Raw genomic sequence first — 17537 nt, forward strand, 5'->3', positions numbered from 1 at the left:
GGACCCAGGTTCGGTCCCCAATGTACCCCTATTTTGTTGGGCAAGCCTCTGTACCAGATAACACAGGGGTTTTCTCCGGGAGCTCTGATTTCCCTGTGGCAGCCCCATAAATGATCATCATCATCTCATTTCATCTCATCTCATCTAATTGCAGGTGTAGCATAGACCACCCTAATGACCAAGAAATATATGGGAAACCCAGTAGATGGCGATGTAGGAGGAGACCATGTGTTGAATGGGATACCCGAGTAGTACAGAGAGATTATAGAAGAAGCCTAACAGAGGACCAAGCAGTAAATCGGAAAATTAGGCATTTGGGATGCAAGGGACGGTCAAATAAGCCGTAATAAACTCGTTAGATAGAATAATTATGAGATAAATCTAATTAATACACATTGTAGATCAACATATGTTTTAAAACCAGAACAGTGCTTATGATAATATGTTTTAAACAAGATATGTTTTATTACTTTTATTAGGTTATTACCTCTGTTGTGCCAGGGTTCCAGTAGCACTGAATAATGCCACGAGAAGTAGTGGCCACATCTTCACAATGAAGTCAGACTCGCCTGTGAACAAAAAATTTAATCTTACCGTTAATGACCTTGTGCACGTACTTCATACAAATACATATTGTAAAAAAAACATGTTATTGTGTGGATGGTGGAGATGTTACTGATGTCAACATACTTGATTTCATTTTATAGAAAAATATTCAGTATGAAGTCTGAGCAGTTAAATCATAAGTATTGCCCTGTTAATCAGCACACTATTAATTTTTTATACAGTAGTAGTGGTGGTATATTATTGAATGATTCTTTCAACTGCAGAGATTATTCAGCGTCGAAATTTAACCTAGGACAGAAATGGCCAACAAATTTTGTCTGGAGCCCTTTATCAGGAACAAAGCCATGTTACATGCTGTATATCTACAACACTGGAGTCACATCTTTACTTCTTTGATAGAGGAAAATGTACTAAAGATTTTATTGTAGTATTGGTACTGCTGTACAAGGAGATGCACTATCACCCTTACTTTTTAACTTCGCTCTAGAATATGCCATTAGGGAAGTTCAGGATAACAGAGAGGCTTTGGAATTATCAGCTTCTTATCTATGCGGATGACGTGAGGACGATTAGGGAAAACACGGAAATTTTACTTGAAGCAAGTAAAGAGATAGGTTTGGAAGTAAACCCCAAAAAGACGAAGTATATGATTATGTCTCGTGACCAGAATATTGTACGAAATGGATATATAAAAATCGGAAATTTATCCTTCGAAGAGGTGCAAAAATTCAAATATCTTGGAGCAACAGTAACAAATATAAATGATACTCGGTAAGAAATTAAACGCAGAATAAATATGAGAAATGCGTGTTATTATTCGGTTGAGAAGTTTTTGTCATTTAGTCTGCTGTCAAAAAATCTGAAAGTTAGAATTTATAAAACAGTTATATTACCGTTTGTTCTGTATGGTTGTGAAACTTGGACTCTCACTTTGAGAGAGGAACAGAGATTAAGGGTGTTTGAGAGTAGGGTTCTTGGGAAAATATTTGGGGCTAAGAGGGATGAAGTTACAGGAGAATGGAGAAAGTTACACAACACAAAACTGCACGCATTGTATTCTTCACCTGACATAATTGGGAACATTAAATCCAGACGTTTGAGATGGGCAGGGCATCTAGCATGTATGGACGAATCCAGAAATTCGTATAGAGTACCGGTATTAGTTGGGAGGCCGGAGGGAAAAAGACCTTTGGGGAGGCCGAGACGTAGATGGGAAGAAAGTATTAAAATGGATTTGAGGGAGGTGGGATATGATGGTAGAGACTGGATTAATTTTGCACAGTATAGGGCTTATGTGAGGGCAGCAATGAACCTGGGGGTTCCTTAAAAGCCATTTGTAAATAAGTAATTGATACTACTGTATTGCTACAACATGACATATACAGTGAGGTTATTTAAAAAATACTGGCAAAGGTTTAGTATTTATGTCTTAAATTCACTGTTATGTAAGGATTATGCTGGACATTTTAAGTAAATGAGAAATTTTCTAATTTGCTACCAATTTCAACAGGATTCTTCTGTAAGCACTTGTCTTTTCTTGTTCGTTTTTTGTTCAATTTAGACTCAATTTATCTAGATTAGTTCCATGTTGAATCTTTCGTACACTACTTTTAACACTTAACTATAAATAATTGATTAAATGGCGATCTTACTTGTGTTAATTATGTAAACATGTTCGGCTTACAGCCTAGCTAGTAGGTTCTGAGGATCGTGTTAAGTAGCACCGAAACAGGTGTAAGCTGCACATGCTTACATAATTAACACAAGTAAGATCGCCATTTAATCAATTATTTAAATTAGTTCATTGATTTTTATATAGTTTGCGTAGTTCAGATGGCAGACACATTTGTATGCAGATAATCCTATGGCGAATCCTAAGCCTCATCTTGTCAAATACCATCTCACTATCACCAATTCCATCGGCGTTAAATAACCTAGTAGTTGATACAGGGTCATTAAATAATTGACTAAAATACCTGGGTACGGTACTTTGTGTAAGACAGTGTATTGTCTATGTTGCAAATTCTGTTTTAACATACGAACCATACAAAAAAAACTTTGTTAGTTTTTTTTTTTTATGTATATCTTATTTGTTATCATTAGCCAACAGATAAATGCATGAGCAGTAAATCCGAATATAAACAGCAACATGACACAAAAACTATTGAAAGTAAACTGGAGTGCTATTTTTTGTTCTGTGAGATGGGACCTTAATATACCAGGTAGAATGAAAGGCAGTTGCTAGAACAAGTGCCTGCCAGACCTCCGCCAGCACTTCAAGTAACCTCACCTACAGCATACATGGTTTAAGAACTAAACTTTGTATCAAATTTCAGACCTCACTCACCCACCAACATTAAGCACTCTGAACCTGAAGTATAAGACGTGAAAATTGTGGCAAATACAGTACCTATATACAGGCTTATAAATGAAGCATATCTATTTTGAGGTGCAAATATTGAATTATGTAAAACACTAATTTGCCTTTTATACAACTCTTTCATTTCTTATTTCACTGTCAAAAAGTTAATTTAATAAATGAGATAAATGACTGGTTTGTTTTGGTGTGTAACAGATGTTAATGTACATATGGTGTCTAGGAACATATGTTATTATAGACTGAATAACAATGAATGTCTCAGGGGTGTCCACTATCTGAAGGAATTGAACAGTAGTCTGGGGATTTTCCTGAACGTTATCAGATGAGCCTGAAGTGTGGCAGAAACATCAATAGAGTACAGCTGTCAAAAAAAAAAAAAAGTGACCGCACTCGTGAACAGCGAATATTTTCTAAGTCCACTTCAGATAACTGTGATGTTACATGATGCATCTGCTTATAGAAGCAGTTTCGGAACTAATTTGTTTAAGCAGGAGTCATTCACATCTGCGTCTCGTAGAGCAGCGGAAGTGTGTTCACGTAATGATTCGAAGGTTATGAGTTCGAGCCTTGCTCAAGTTATCATTTTATTTTGTTATCATTCTTTAGCGATATAAATATTCAAGTTATCATTTGTATTCTGTTATCGTTCTTTAACGATATAAATAATATTCAAGTTATCATTTATATTCTGTTATTGTTCTTTAACGATATAATATAAATTTATTGTTAGATTTGAAACAATACAGTTTCATAATACTAGTGTTAGGTTTTTCTTCTTATATTATTACTAGGGACCGGATTTTTATGTAATATCAAGGTGTGAAATATGTACATATTTATGTAAGAAAAATATGCTGAATATGTACCAAAATATGTAAAATCATGAAAATATTTAATATCAATATCTGGCAGCTATAGGATAGGGAAGACTCTGCAGTTATGATTTCATAGATCACCCGACTTTTTTACCGCACACTTGACACATTACTATTTTTCCATCTATAGTGAAAGCTAAGTCCATCGCAATCCATGATTTTATTTTTGTCGTTTGGGCTGAAGATACAGGGGCCATTTTAGTTAATTAAAAGCAGTAGATAAACTCACTTGCACTTTATATGTACTGTAAGTATTAAAACTAGAGTGAAATGAATGACACAACAGTACTGCAAGCACTGTCTCGCTTTACTGGATTAGGAGAAAATAAGAGGAGATGTGGGACATATGCATTTTAGCTGCCCCCTGTAAGAAACAAGTACCTACTAAAACCTCAAATTATAGGCATTTACAGACTGATGTTTGAAAAGTGACCTTCCTGTTTTATTCAGAAGGGTAGGATTATTCCAGCCGAGAACCATACTTTCTAATTGCTTGAAAAATCCTATTTCCGTATAGGTCTACTAAATTTAAAATAAAGAGGTCAAGCAATAACCTGAAAGTCTCATGTCAGACTTGACACGGGTTTTCCCTGGAAGAATCAGGAAGAGGGTGGGTAAAGTTGCAAATTGCATGGGAACGGCTTGTTAAGCCATGTGCAGAACAATTATAGTTCGAGAAAAATCATGTCCTCCACCGCATGAAGGCAACGCTACTTTCTGAGTGATTTTTACAATACAAGGTAGTTTTATGATAAAGATTGCCTTTTGTTCACTCATATTTGCAGTGGGCGGTATGGGGTGAGTGCCTCTATTACTTTCTGGAACTAAGGACGTTATGTTTCGTCCCGAAATATATCCTTTCTTGGGTAGGTAAAAAGGCTTTTTAAATCTGTGTATTTCAAATTGTAAACTTCCTCAGCTGAAGTTTTCTTTTTCCTTTCAGAGAAGTAAAAATGAATAAAACTCCTAAATATGTAGATTTATGTACTACCATGCCATAATATGTAATATGGGGCAAATATGTAAAAATATGTAGTATCAAATGTTAATATATTAATGGTAATTACAAGATTCGCAAAGATTTGTTATTTATATATGGTTAGGTTCAAAGGAATATAATATGTAATTACATAAAAATCCGGTCCCTAATTATTACATTATACTATCCTGTAACACAATAAAATGGAAAAGAAGTGACGAGGGTTTGAACCTGGGACACTGACATCTCAATTCCGACGTTTTCCGACTGAGCTACGGGGCCACAAGTAAAGAAGCATATGCGTAAAAATTCCCCAAATCCCCCTCCAAGATGTCCTGATGATTTGTGGAAGCTCGACTGGGATGCTGTGGCTGAGAACTGAAAAGACTAGTCGATTCCATGTCCACTCGACTGCAAGGTGGGAGAAAGATAGACTAAATATTGAATCATGGCTTTTTGTTTTGTTTCGTGAACGTTTAATTGTTTGAATTTTCTAAGGCAGACGCCAGTCAGTTTGTTTTGTTTATGCCACGAAAGATATTTTTGTTGAGAACGTAATCTTTCTTTCTTTCCATTTGCAGCCATAACATAATAAATAATGATAAAGTCATGGCATAATACATTCATGCACCTGATGTTAATTACTAAAACAGTCATAAAAGACACAGGAGCAATTATATTCTCTCTCTCTTAAAAACATAAAAAGCACTAGGTTGTGTTTGAACGGACGACCTCACGAATACCAGCCCGAAACGCTACCATTACGCTACAACAGTAACGCGCAGAACACTTTAATTATAATTGTAGATATCAGGCAACGTGGTCCAACAACATGTAACATCGCCTGTCTCCGAATTGTAGCGGAGATACCCGAAGGGAACTTTAAAACTTCGACTTCTTTTTTGTCACTACGACTAATACGTCATAATGTTAACAAAAGCGGTTGTAGGAAGAAATTCGAATGTATTTCTTAGATTAATATTGTTACATTTGTTGCTCATCTCAAGATATTTTCAGTAGACTTACACAGCTTCAGTGGAGAGCACAGAGCGTCTCTGAGAGCATGTGTTTGCATTTCATATAAATTTAATATTGTTTAATAGGGCATGTAGCACTTATGGGCGAATCCAGAAATGCGTATAGAGTGTCAATTGGGAGGTCGGAGGGAAAAAGACCTTTGGGGAGGCCGAGACATAGATGGGAGGATAATACTGAAATGGATATGACGATAAAGACTGGATTAATCTCGCTCAGGATAGGGACCGATGGCGGGCTTATGTGAAGGCGGCAGTGAACCTCCGAGTTCCTTAAAAGCTATTAGTAAGTAAGTAAATATATTTAAGTAAATTGTAGCATCTTAGCTCGAATGGTTTTTCATTGCATGTGTGGGCAAAATGTGGCGATTCCTGAAAATAAAGGGGCTGGCTCCTGAAAATTTTTAGTTTTGTCTAACAGTGGTAAAAAATATCTTTTATTGCATATAAGCTGCCTTTAAATAAATACTTCTTTATTATGTTATTAAATGCAAGTGATATTTTGTACACACGAATAGATGTAAACCAGTGGCGTAGCATAAAATTTTGAGCAGGGGAAGCTAACTCAAGTTGTCTTTCATGTACGAGGAAAGGTATTGCGTCTTAAAATAAATAGTAGTCGATGTCAAGTCAGCAGTCCGAAGATTGGTTGGAACCTCATAAGTAACACCAATAAGGCATCACCTCAAATGGTACATAGTAAAATATGATTTGATGGTTTACACATACCTCTATAGACACATACAATACGTACCGGTATAATTTAACATTAGCTCACTGCCTGTCATATTTAGAAAAACCAGAATATTAACGGTCAATAGATACAGTGTTAGTAAAATTACATCAATCAACGTTAAAAGCCACCGGCGTGCCTGCTGATCCGGAGTTGCGTTCGGGCGCGGGTTCGATTCCCGCTTGGACTGATTACCTGGTTGGGTTTCTTCCGAGGTTTTCCGCAACGTAAGGCAAATGTCAGGTAATCTATGGCGAATCCTCGGGCCTCATCTCGCCAAATACCATCTTGCTATCACCAATCCCATCGACGCTAAATAACCTCGTAGTTGATACAGCGTCGTTAAATAACCAAGTAAAAAAATCAGCGTTAAAATCTTTATCAGAAGATTATTTTTGACTACATAAATTAGTGTCAGGAACTGTTATTTCACTCGTTATTTATTATATCAGCTACAGTGCACACTAACACTTCAAGTGAACACAACTCACGAAAGGGATAACTCGGAAGCTAATTCTTTCCAATGCTAAAGCTATCTTCTTGCGAGCCTTGCGACCAGGGTAGTTTAGTTAGAAAGGGATGGAAAACCTGTGGGGTGCGTTACATAGAAGAATGTGTGAAAGAAACGAGTCTGTGGAGGGGATTGTAAGCTGGTGTGTGCAGGCTTCATGTTTACTGCTGCATCACAAATCATCCTGAACTGCCGCATCACAACATTTAAGGCGTACTTATAAATTGTATTAAAATTAATAAATAATTTTGTTCATAAACTGCAGTTTATTATGGAGTTATTAACTGGGGAAGCTGAGCTTTTTAGCTTACATTGACGCTACGCCACTGATGTAAACACACAATAAGGAAGTGTGCGAGGAGAGACTGCAGCGCGAAGCTAGTAGGTTTGAGGTACACCTAACTTGTATTCAGAGTAACCAAACGCAGGACTCTACATATAATTTTTCACCATCCGTTTATGATTTAGCGTTTCTGGCTAGATCTCGTTCAGATGAAAAAAAAAAATGTTATGTTTTATTTAACGACGCTCGCAACTGCAGAGGTTATATCAGCGTCGCCGGATGTGCCGGAATTTTGTCCCGCAGGAGTTCTTTTACATGCCAGTAAATCTACTGACATGAGCCTGTCACATTTAAGCACACTTAAATGCCATCGACCTGGCCCGGGATCGAACCCGCAACCTTGGGCATAGAAGGCCAGCGCTATACCAACTTGCCAACCAGGTCGACTCGTTCAGATGAATCGTTTGATCATCGTCCTACCACGTGCAGTCTGGAAATGAATACTCACTGACTTGAAAACGCATGACGCAACGCAAAGAACCAAAAATGGCTGATGCTCCCCGCGCATGTGCGCAATTTTGAAGTATAGTCCCATCGTTCTTATTTCCGGCAGCCAATCACGATGCAGGTCGGCTACATTTAAACGTGTGCGTCTTGTCATTCGCTGCTGATGACGTTATGCACTTCCTAAGGCTCGATAAATACTTCATATAATCGCCCGCCATTTTTGTTCTTTCGTTGGCGTTCGCAGAAAGCACACGAGGACATTATTTGCCGCTCAATTATTTGCTTAATTACAGTGCGTTTGATTTATTATCATAGGAGCTACGACATAATAATGTTTTAACGGTGCGACAAATACATTCCTCGTCTGGTAGCTCAGCAACGAAAAAACAAAAATGGCGAACGATACTACCTAATTAGACTTTATAGATCCTTCACTTCCTAAGGCGTAAGCAAAGAGGAGGAGTCACGCCGGAAATAACAGCGACACGACTATAGCTATATTTTTAAGTGCTTCTACCCTTCGGTTATCCCAGTTAGTTTCCATGTTTTGGCTATCGGTTATACTTTTTGAGATATTGGCTAAATTTCATACTTTTTTGTCCAATTTTTCCTATAGGATACCGTCATTTCCCATAACTATGGGCCTGGAACACAACTATGGTCCACGATACAACTATTCAAAGAACATTGTAGAAGTAACATAGACCGTTCTTAGATAGCTGCAGTGACTTGACTTCAAACTACAATACAGGAAAAATATAGATAAACGAGGTACCGTACTACGTTATGGAGTACAAAATTTGAATGGACCATAGTTATGAAAAATGACGGTACCGATTTTAAAGACGTATCCATGTTAAAAATAACTGGGATATGTTTTAAATATTTATCACATTAAGTTAAAAGGTAATGAGTTTTCAATATCTAGCAACTGAAATATAAAGTTATGGCACCCTACAAAACCAAGTAAAACTTGAAGCAATAAAAGCCAATGTGATACCTATCTAGATATCTCAGTGACACTATATGAAAAAATAAATATTGTCATAAAGAACATAAAATAATCTTCTAAAGCATTATAAAACCATTTTAACTTATGGAATAGAAACGACGAATAAAACCAAAGAAATTAATGAAAACAACAACAGAAATGAAGACACAAGAAAATAGCCGGAGTTACTAAATTAGGCCATATAGAGCGAGAACAGTGTAATATTTAAGAAATCGAAAAGTTGTTTACAAGGAGGGGAAAGGTGCGGAATGAACATGTCTGCCTTATGGTACCGAATATAATAATAAATAGTAAGACTACCAAGAGTGGACTCGGGTTCAAATCCTGGTTGGGGCAAGTTACCTGGTTGAGGTTTTTTCCGGGGTTTTCCCTCAACTCATTAAGAGCACATGCTGGATAACTTTCGGAACTGGATCCTGGACTCATTTCGCTAGCATTACCACCATCTCATTCAGATACTAGATAACCATAGAAGTTGATAAAGCGTCGTAAAATAAACAATTAAAAAACTACCAAGAGATAATTGTCTTGGCAAACCAATGAAAAGATTATGGGTGTGTCATTTTCTGATAAAATTCAAGATATTTGTAGCTTTAAAAAGCAACAAGTTCATTATATAATACATAAGAAAACCTATTGTCAACGTTGAATTCAACACTCATGATCGATCAATAATAATTTATAAACTGTCATGTGAATAGGCCTATTGTCATTTTATTCTTTGGTACATGTCAAAATATGAATTATTATCCGAGCGTTCATTGATGTAAATAATGTGATACCTGTAAAAGTTTAATTTGAATAATACAGATATAATTAACATGTGTTTCCGGAATATTTTCGGAGGAAACATTAATGTAACAGCGATATTTTTCTGAAGAAGATTCCTAGAAACATCCAGTAGCACTGAGAACAGACATGCAAATGTTGATGTATAAGTTAGAAGTAACTAGAAAATGAAATGAAAACACAGTTGCATTCGTGGTGTGAAATGTTTTTTGCATTAAACGAGTACTAACTAGGTATGAAGTGTCCTTTTTTATTTTCGTTTCTTTCATTATTAGATTCCCGCATATAAATAATCCCTGTGTAAGAAAATATGACTTCTAAATATATATTTTTCTAAATTATATACATCAGCTCAAAGAATTTGAGTGACCACAAGGGTCCTGAATACAATAAACATGTACAATATACTGTGATGTGATACATTATACATTGTGGATAATGTAAATCGTAACATTTGTATAGCCAGCGCCACCGATTTTAACGTGTGAAAATATTAAATCGAAAGCGAGGATGCGAGTTTCAACTACAAGGTTCCATTCTTAGCGGCCATTTTACATTAGTTGAAACACGAAAAATCATAATTTTCTATTGACTACATTTTATGTCGTTTAATGTTAAAGTTAGTGCGCCGAACAGACTGTCTAAAATGGAAAATACCGAACTTCGTGCTGTCATTAAAGAGTCTATTTCGTAAAAAAGATAACGAATCCAACAGAAATTAAAGCAGACATGGATGCTACACTGGGGGAATCCGATCCAGCGTTTTCGACTGTGAAAAAATGGGTGGAACTATATAAACATGGTCGAGAGAGTGTGGAAGACTACTCCCGCAATGGACGTCCATTAACAGCAATAAGTGAAGAAATCGTAGAAAAAATCCACGATATGGTATTGAATGACCGTCGACTGAAAGTGCGGGAAACTAGCGAGGTTACTCTTATCTGAATGGGCGCGCCACATAGTGGCAGGGAATCTTTATGAATTTGTGTGATGATTTTTTGAATTTCAAAAGATGATATTGATAATTGTTTAAAAATATATATATGTAAATTTTGGTAAAGAACCCCGAGCACCAAAAAGTAAACCTATTACTGGCCAATTAAAGAGAGGAATGTTATACTTGGCACTAAGGTTTATTATTAGGTTATTTTACGACGCTGTATCAACATCTAAGGTTATTTAGCGTCTGAGATGAAGGTGATAATGACGGTGAAATGAGTCCGGGGTCCAGCACCGAAAGTTACCCAGCATTTGCTCATATTGGGTTGAGGGAAAACCCCGGAAAAAACCTCAACCAGGTAACTTGCCCCGACCGGGATTCGAACCCGGGCCACCTGGTGGCACTAAGGTAGAAAATACAAGACTCATAAATGGTCCTCTTTTCATTATCACTCTGATGAGCTTGGTTGAGATCTCTCTCCAAGCGTGTAATTGAATCTATGATAATGGAGTTATACATTTGCTTTTAATAGTGTTTATTTCAAGATCTAGTTTATCTAATTTACTTTCAGCCAAATCAAAGAGAGCTGCTGCTGACTTTTCATCTTTTCCAACGAGAGCTAAATCATCTTCAAATGCGAAAGTATTTAGGTTTTGAAGATAATTGGAAAGTGTAAAACCATATAGTTTGCTAATTTCATGATCTGTTAACTTTTATGGAACAAAATTCAGTGCCAAATGGAAAATTATTGGAGACAACGGTGATCCTTGAGCAACGCCTCGTTTTACACTTATTGATTTGGTTTTTGTGTGATTTGTTTCTATTTGAATTGTATTAATTTATTAGTTAATAGGAACCAATAAGTCTGAACAGGTTCTGTGGAAAGCCAGATGTTGTAAGGACTCTAAGAATATGTTCGTGACCAACAGAATCAAAGGCTTTAGACACTTCCAGAAACACGACACAACAATCCTTCTTATTAAGCTTATTGTTAGATGATGATAGAAGGTAGCCATTTATTAGGGATGCATTGATATAAGTTCCAGATATATTAATAAAACCTCTTTTATGAGCATTTAATAGAATGTATGATCGAAGCTTAGTATCAAGATATCTTTCAATGATTCTTCGGATGACGGAGTAAATAGTAATTGGCCTTCAATGTTTTAAATCATTCACGTCGCCTCCTTTATGTATTAAGATTGTAAATGCTGATTTCATGAATTTTTGAACATAATTAAAATGAAGTATTGTGTTTGCAAGCAGTGTAAGAAATTTGGTGGCTCTGAGATGCTTTAAAACATGTAGGCTACTGTTATTCACTGACTTTCAAAACATACTTAAATACATTTGCATATGTAGCAAAACTAGTCGTTGTTTACTGACTTTCAGAAAATACAAAATAAAATACATAAATTACACTTTTATATAGCCTATAGCAAAACTAGCCATTAGTTCATTGATATTAAAAAAATAGATAATAAATACCAATACACAAATTAAATATATTTCATCGGTCCAGTTATTAGTATTATTTACGTGTAAATAGATTTATTTATTAATAAATTAATGGAGATTATGATAACTTGTCCCAATCAATCAGGAGTATAGCCATAGTTTCAACTCCTATCTTTATTACAGTCGCATTCAAACCTCTTACCGTTTGCAGGTGTGTCCGCTTATCGGCGATAGCCAATAGCGGCAGTGCTGCGTTGCAACATATGGGCACGTATATTCGCCATTTAGAAAGTCTCAAAATCAAATAACAAGTGCGCTCGGAAAATTGATATGTTATAGGGACCCTGCATGTATATATAATGCATGTTTGTGGTTCCAATTGTATGGATCAATACAGTAAAACCTCGATAAGACGCTGTTCAAGGGACCTCGAGTAAACCGCGTATTAGGCGGGTATACTAATTTTGACTTAAATATAGTATCTATTAGCATTTTTTTATTGAAATACATGATTCATGGAAGGTAATACATTATCACTCCACTATATAATTACTACACTGTACGTCAAAGATATTTACAATATGTACTGTGCTTAATTCTTTCGAAAAAAGTCATGTATAGTTGTCTGCCGTGTGCGCGTTCTCCAAGTCCTCATGTTTACCACACTTCACATTCCTGCGCTTCCATCCTCCCGACATCGCAGCTGCAGTGATTGAGTCGCGATTTTTTATTATCGTCCTTAATGTCGATGATGGGATTCATAATGAATCAGAGAGTTATTTCTGATTAAAGTACTGTTTTCACTATACTTTCGTAAGATTTCCAGTTTTTGTGTGCCGCGACACACTGGTGTGCCAATTCTTAGGACCAGGTGTGCCGCGAAATATATGAAACTTAAAAAATGTATATTAAAATATTTTTCGTAATCATGAGTGTTGCACATTTCGTCCCAATATTTCATATTTCATGATAAGAGTTCAATTACTATAGTTCGGGACAAAACGTAACGTTCTTAATTCCATGAAGTAATAGAGGCACTCACCCCATATCGGTAAATATGAGTGAACAAAAGGTAACCCTTCTCACACAAAGAAAGTTGAGCTGCCTTTATACGGAGGAGTGGTACGAGTTACAATAGCCGCTATAATAAATGGTAACGGTACTGTGAAATTCAGCTTTAGGAAAACCTGAGAACAAATACGTTTTTCAGTAGTTTCTCTTGCTTCTTGTGTGTGTGTGCGTGCGTGCGTGTGTGTGTTTTTTTTTGTGCAGAATTAGAAGTGAATGAATATAATCCAACATGGATAAGTTTATAACAAAGCGACCCAAAGAACATAAAATTGAAGGAAATGTTGGTGAAATTACGAAAAAATCTAAAGTACAGTACTGTGCCGTCAGTATAATGAAAGTTATTTGTATTTCGGTTTCACCTGTTCTAATAATCAATCTTATCCATCTCCAATTTGTATCGTTTGTGGTGAATCATTTAGTAACAAAAGCATGGTTCGAAGTAAACTGAAGCGACATTTTTCTACTAAACATTCCCATTTAGCAAATAAAAATATAGATTATTTTCGCCGACTACTGGAGCAAAAAAATTATGTCTTCAGTTTTCAAGACTTCGGAAAAATTTCAGTCAGCTAGTTATATCGTTGCAGAAATTATCGCAAAAACAAAGAGTCCTCATACAGCTGCCGAAACATTGATTAAGCCGGCTTGTTTGGCGATGGTTAAAGAAGTGTTAGGTATAGAGTCGCATAATGAAATTGCGAAAATAACACTTTAAGGTGATACCATTGGTCGCAGAATCAGTGACATGTCAAACGATATTGAATTACACGTAAGAGAAAAGTTGTCTGCGAACAAAATTTTCTCACTCCAATTAGACGAATCGTGTAACGTAAATGGACATATTCAGCTCATTGCATATGTAAGATACATCGAGGATGAATGTATAAAGACTAATTTTTTCTTCTGTAAGACTTCCAGGGAAGATAACAGGAGAAGAGATTTTTCACGTTACAGATGCATACATTCCGGAAAATAATTTAAGGTGGGAAGATTGTGTTAGTGTCTGCACGGATGGAGCTGCGGCGATGACTGGAAAAGTGAAAGGTTTCAAAGTTAAAGTCCGGGAGATTAATCCTAAAATAAGATTCGATCACTGTTTTCTACATCGAGAAGCGATTGTTGCCAAAACATTGCCGGTTCCTCTTAAGACAGCCCTAGACGATGTTGTGAAGTTACGTCCCCTTAATTCGCGCCTGTTTTCAGCCCTTTGTCAAGAAATGGGTTCTGATCACATGTCTCTTCTGTTTCACACTGAAGTTAGATCGTTGTCACGTGGCAAAGCATTCTCGAGAGTTTTTGAACTTCATGAAGAGCTGAAAACATTTCTAATCTCGCATAATCATGAATTTGCTGCATTATTTTCTGACGAAAACTAAGTATCTAAATTAGTCTACTTGTCAGATATCTTCTCCCATTTAAATGAACTGAACATAAAAATGCAAAATTGCGTATAATAAGAAAGTAATATACGCATATTTAGTGGTTATATTTGTGTTCTGTTTAAAAGCAGGATTTATGGTTACGTCAAATATTACTAATTTCCCTGTTTCCATACAAATTCTGTGTTTGAAAATGTAGATGTGCCAGTATGAATTAGGACTTAATTTTGATGTGCCAAAGATTAAAAAAGGTTGCGGAACACTGCACTAAAAGACAACAAACTGGATAGCAAAAAATTCTATTAAATGACCAAAATGTTTCATTGCTGTTACAATACATTTCTTGCAAAAATAGCGGTTATTATATGCCTGCACATTAATATATACCGTAACGCCTTTATGTGATTCCACAAAAATCGCGTATTATGCGGGACTTGAGCGCAACAAACGGAGTAGTGTATAAAGGCGTTACGGTATATATTAATGTGCAGGCATATAATAACCTCTATTTTTGCAAGAATATGCTTTGTTAGCATGGACATAACGCTATTTAGGGCCATGTCAATTCATTTGTATAGAAAATTAGTATTTCAAATTAAGTCTACCATTAAATTAATTTTATCACACTGCGCCTTTGTGTTATTTGACAACTACATTAACCCTAATAAAAGTAAAACTATTACAAAAACTGATATAAACTCAGTATGTTCATTTACGTCTGACTCAACTAATTTTTCTATATTTTGTGACTTTTAATTTCATTCGATGCAATCCGATGATAATATTTATTATTATTATTATTATTATTATTATTATTATTATTATTATTATTATTATTATTATTATTGGGTTCCTAAAAGGTAGTGGTGTGCATTCAATCAACAACCTCTCCTACCCAATCCCATCCTCACCTTCCCGTGGTGCAACCCGTTTTGAACGAACGAGGCTCTGGGGACCAAGTATCAGCGGTATAACTGAAATGTCATATGCAGAGGAAATGCTGTATAGGTGGGAACCCCGCCAATTGCACCTCTCTGGGCTAGCAACCCATTGAGCGTCATTTTCACATTGCTTTCAAGTCTCAACAGAAGCCTCGGATGATGGAGAATTCCAAAAGCACTGTTTCATTACCATCCATATGGCAAAAGATCTCTAGGCCGTCCAAAGAAGAGATGGACTGAAAATTCTAGTTTGAGACCGTAACAGGCCACTTGGCCTAATACTTGTTAGGAAGATGATGATGATGATGATGATGATGATTATTATTATTATTATTATTATTATTATTATTATTATTATTATTATTATTATTATTATTATTAAGAAGCCTTCTGTATCTCCATATCAAACCAATCTCAGGTAAAGGATCGCGCTCCACAGTTTTAAAACTACTGCCGCTGAGAGAGAGATGGAGAGTGTAGTTGTGACAACGTCGCGCTCGCATGTACTGGTGCTGGCGAAATGTCAGGAGGTTTGAGCGCGACTGTAGTATACAGGATCCCTACTTTTGGCTTGTGGGTGGATACTACACGCAACTTTTGCAATTCCAGTGAAAAAAGTTGCTCTGCAAAAGTAGCGATGTGTGATCGTACCTTACTCTCGCCACATACCATTTTGCTGTGACCAATACCATCGATGTCAGATAACACGCAGATAAGACAGCGTCATTAGGTAACCAATGAATAAATATAGGCTACAATACATTAAACAGTGGTTTGCTTCAGATTTGCATTTCTTTCTATGAATTTTAAGTTCTTAAATGACATTTTGTAAACATAGGCAATAAATCCAGTCAGGCAAAAACGTATAGGCAATATCTGAATCTCAAAGTAAATGTTTTGTATTTGTAGATATTATGTAGAGAGCACTGATATTGCTAAAATGTACTTCGTATCGATGATGATGTTGGCGTAGACCAACGAAAACGTTCATACGTCCTTTAAACATGTAATGTAAAGGTGTAGCACCTTAAACATATGCTGTGAAGTCAGTGACTGAAATAAATACTTTTAAGATACAATATAGACTTCTCTGAAAATTAAAAATGAATTGCAAAATAAATCCTAAAATTAAATTCGAACAAGCCTAATTTGAGTTTTATATATAGGCTACTAAAAATCCACCACATAATATTTACTTTCTTAAAAGTCTGTTATTCTCCTCCCTTTTCCATTATCAGCATCATCATTTTCAAGGCAGAGATTATACCGATGGCGAGATGATGGATCAAGTCACCTTGAGTCCACGATAATCATTATGAAAAATAACAGTCAATACTAACAGTTTATTTTAAATTAATAAAAACTCCAGTAGTTGCCTAATTGTAACGCATATTTCTTAATTAATAATAAGTAGGAAATGCACACAATGTGTATAAGTATTTAAAATTGAGTCACTGCCTATGAGCACATTTCTTAATTAGCTAATTGATTCTCGTGAGTAAATTGATTTCTCACTCTTTCGTGGGAGTTGGTGTCCTTTATGTCCTGTGCAAAAGGGCAATAGACTGCTACCAGTTTGTGCACAAGGTTAGTCATCAGACCGGACAAACCAGACGATCCTGAAGGATTAGCTCGTTGTTTGCTAGCTGGTTTTCGGAACCAGTCACGATACGTCCGCCTCAGTATAATGAATTCGGATTAAACTTCTCTCAGGCTATCTGTTCATTAACCCCTGCTCTAAGCGTATATGGGATGAATCATGCACTTAAATCCGATCATCGTTTAATATAACTAATCCTGTTGATCGATAAAAATATTTAATCGATTAACTATTTGAATTTAATCGATTAATCGATAGAATAATCGAGTTTTGATCAAGTTGAAAAAATGTTTAAAAAAATTATATATCTTCTCACCATTCGTGAGCTGCCACAAGGGACAAAGAGTACTTAACCATAGAAATTTTTACAAGTTCATGAAAAACCATTGATTTTGTTTTAACAATGAAATTCCTACAAGTATATAACTGCAAATATATTTTTTTTTAGATTAGTGAAAATATACCTATTTTTAGAAAG

At 35.9% G+C, this 17537-nt stretch overlaps 1 protein-coding gene across 6 annotated transcripts in view; it reads right to left on the reverse strand.

Annotated features, from left to right (window-relative positions):
• Hexo1 (Hexosaminidase 1) overlaps positions 1–17537 on the reverse strand; it is a 90369-nt gene that overhangs the window by 25593 nt on the left and 47239 nt on the right. For 3 of the 6 annotated variants that reach the window (XM_069845528.1, XM_069845531.1, XM_069845525.1), the window contains one exon: positions 488–569. In XM_069845528.1, coding sequence (XP_069701629.1) covers positions 488–546 — 59 coding nt within the window. In that variant the 5' untranslated portion in view covers positions 547–569. Of the gene's footprint in view, positions 1–487; positions 570–690; positions 716–2914; positions 3032–17537 lie in introns of those variants that run through there. The other 3 variants (XM_069845526.1, XM_069845529.1, XM_069845527.1) reach the window with 3 other exon arrangements.

Source organism: Periplaneta americana, chromosome 14 (genome assembly GCF_040183065.1).
Source record: "Periplaneta americana isolate PAMFEO1 chromosome 14, P.americana_PAMFEO1_priV1, whole genome shotgun sequence".
In the NCBI taxonomy this organism is placed as follows: domain Eukaryota; kingdom Metazoa; phylum Arthropoda; class Insecta; order Blattodea; family Blattidae; genus Periplaneta; species Periplaneta americana.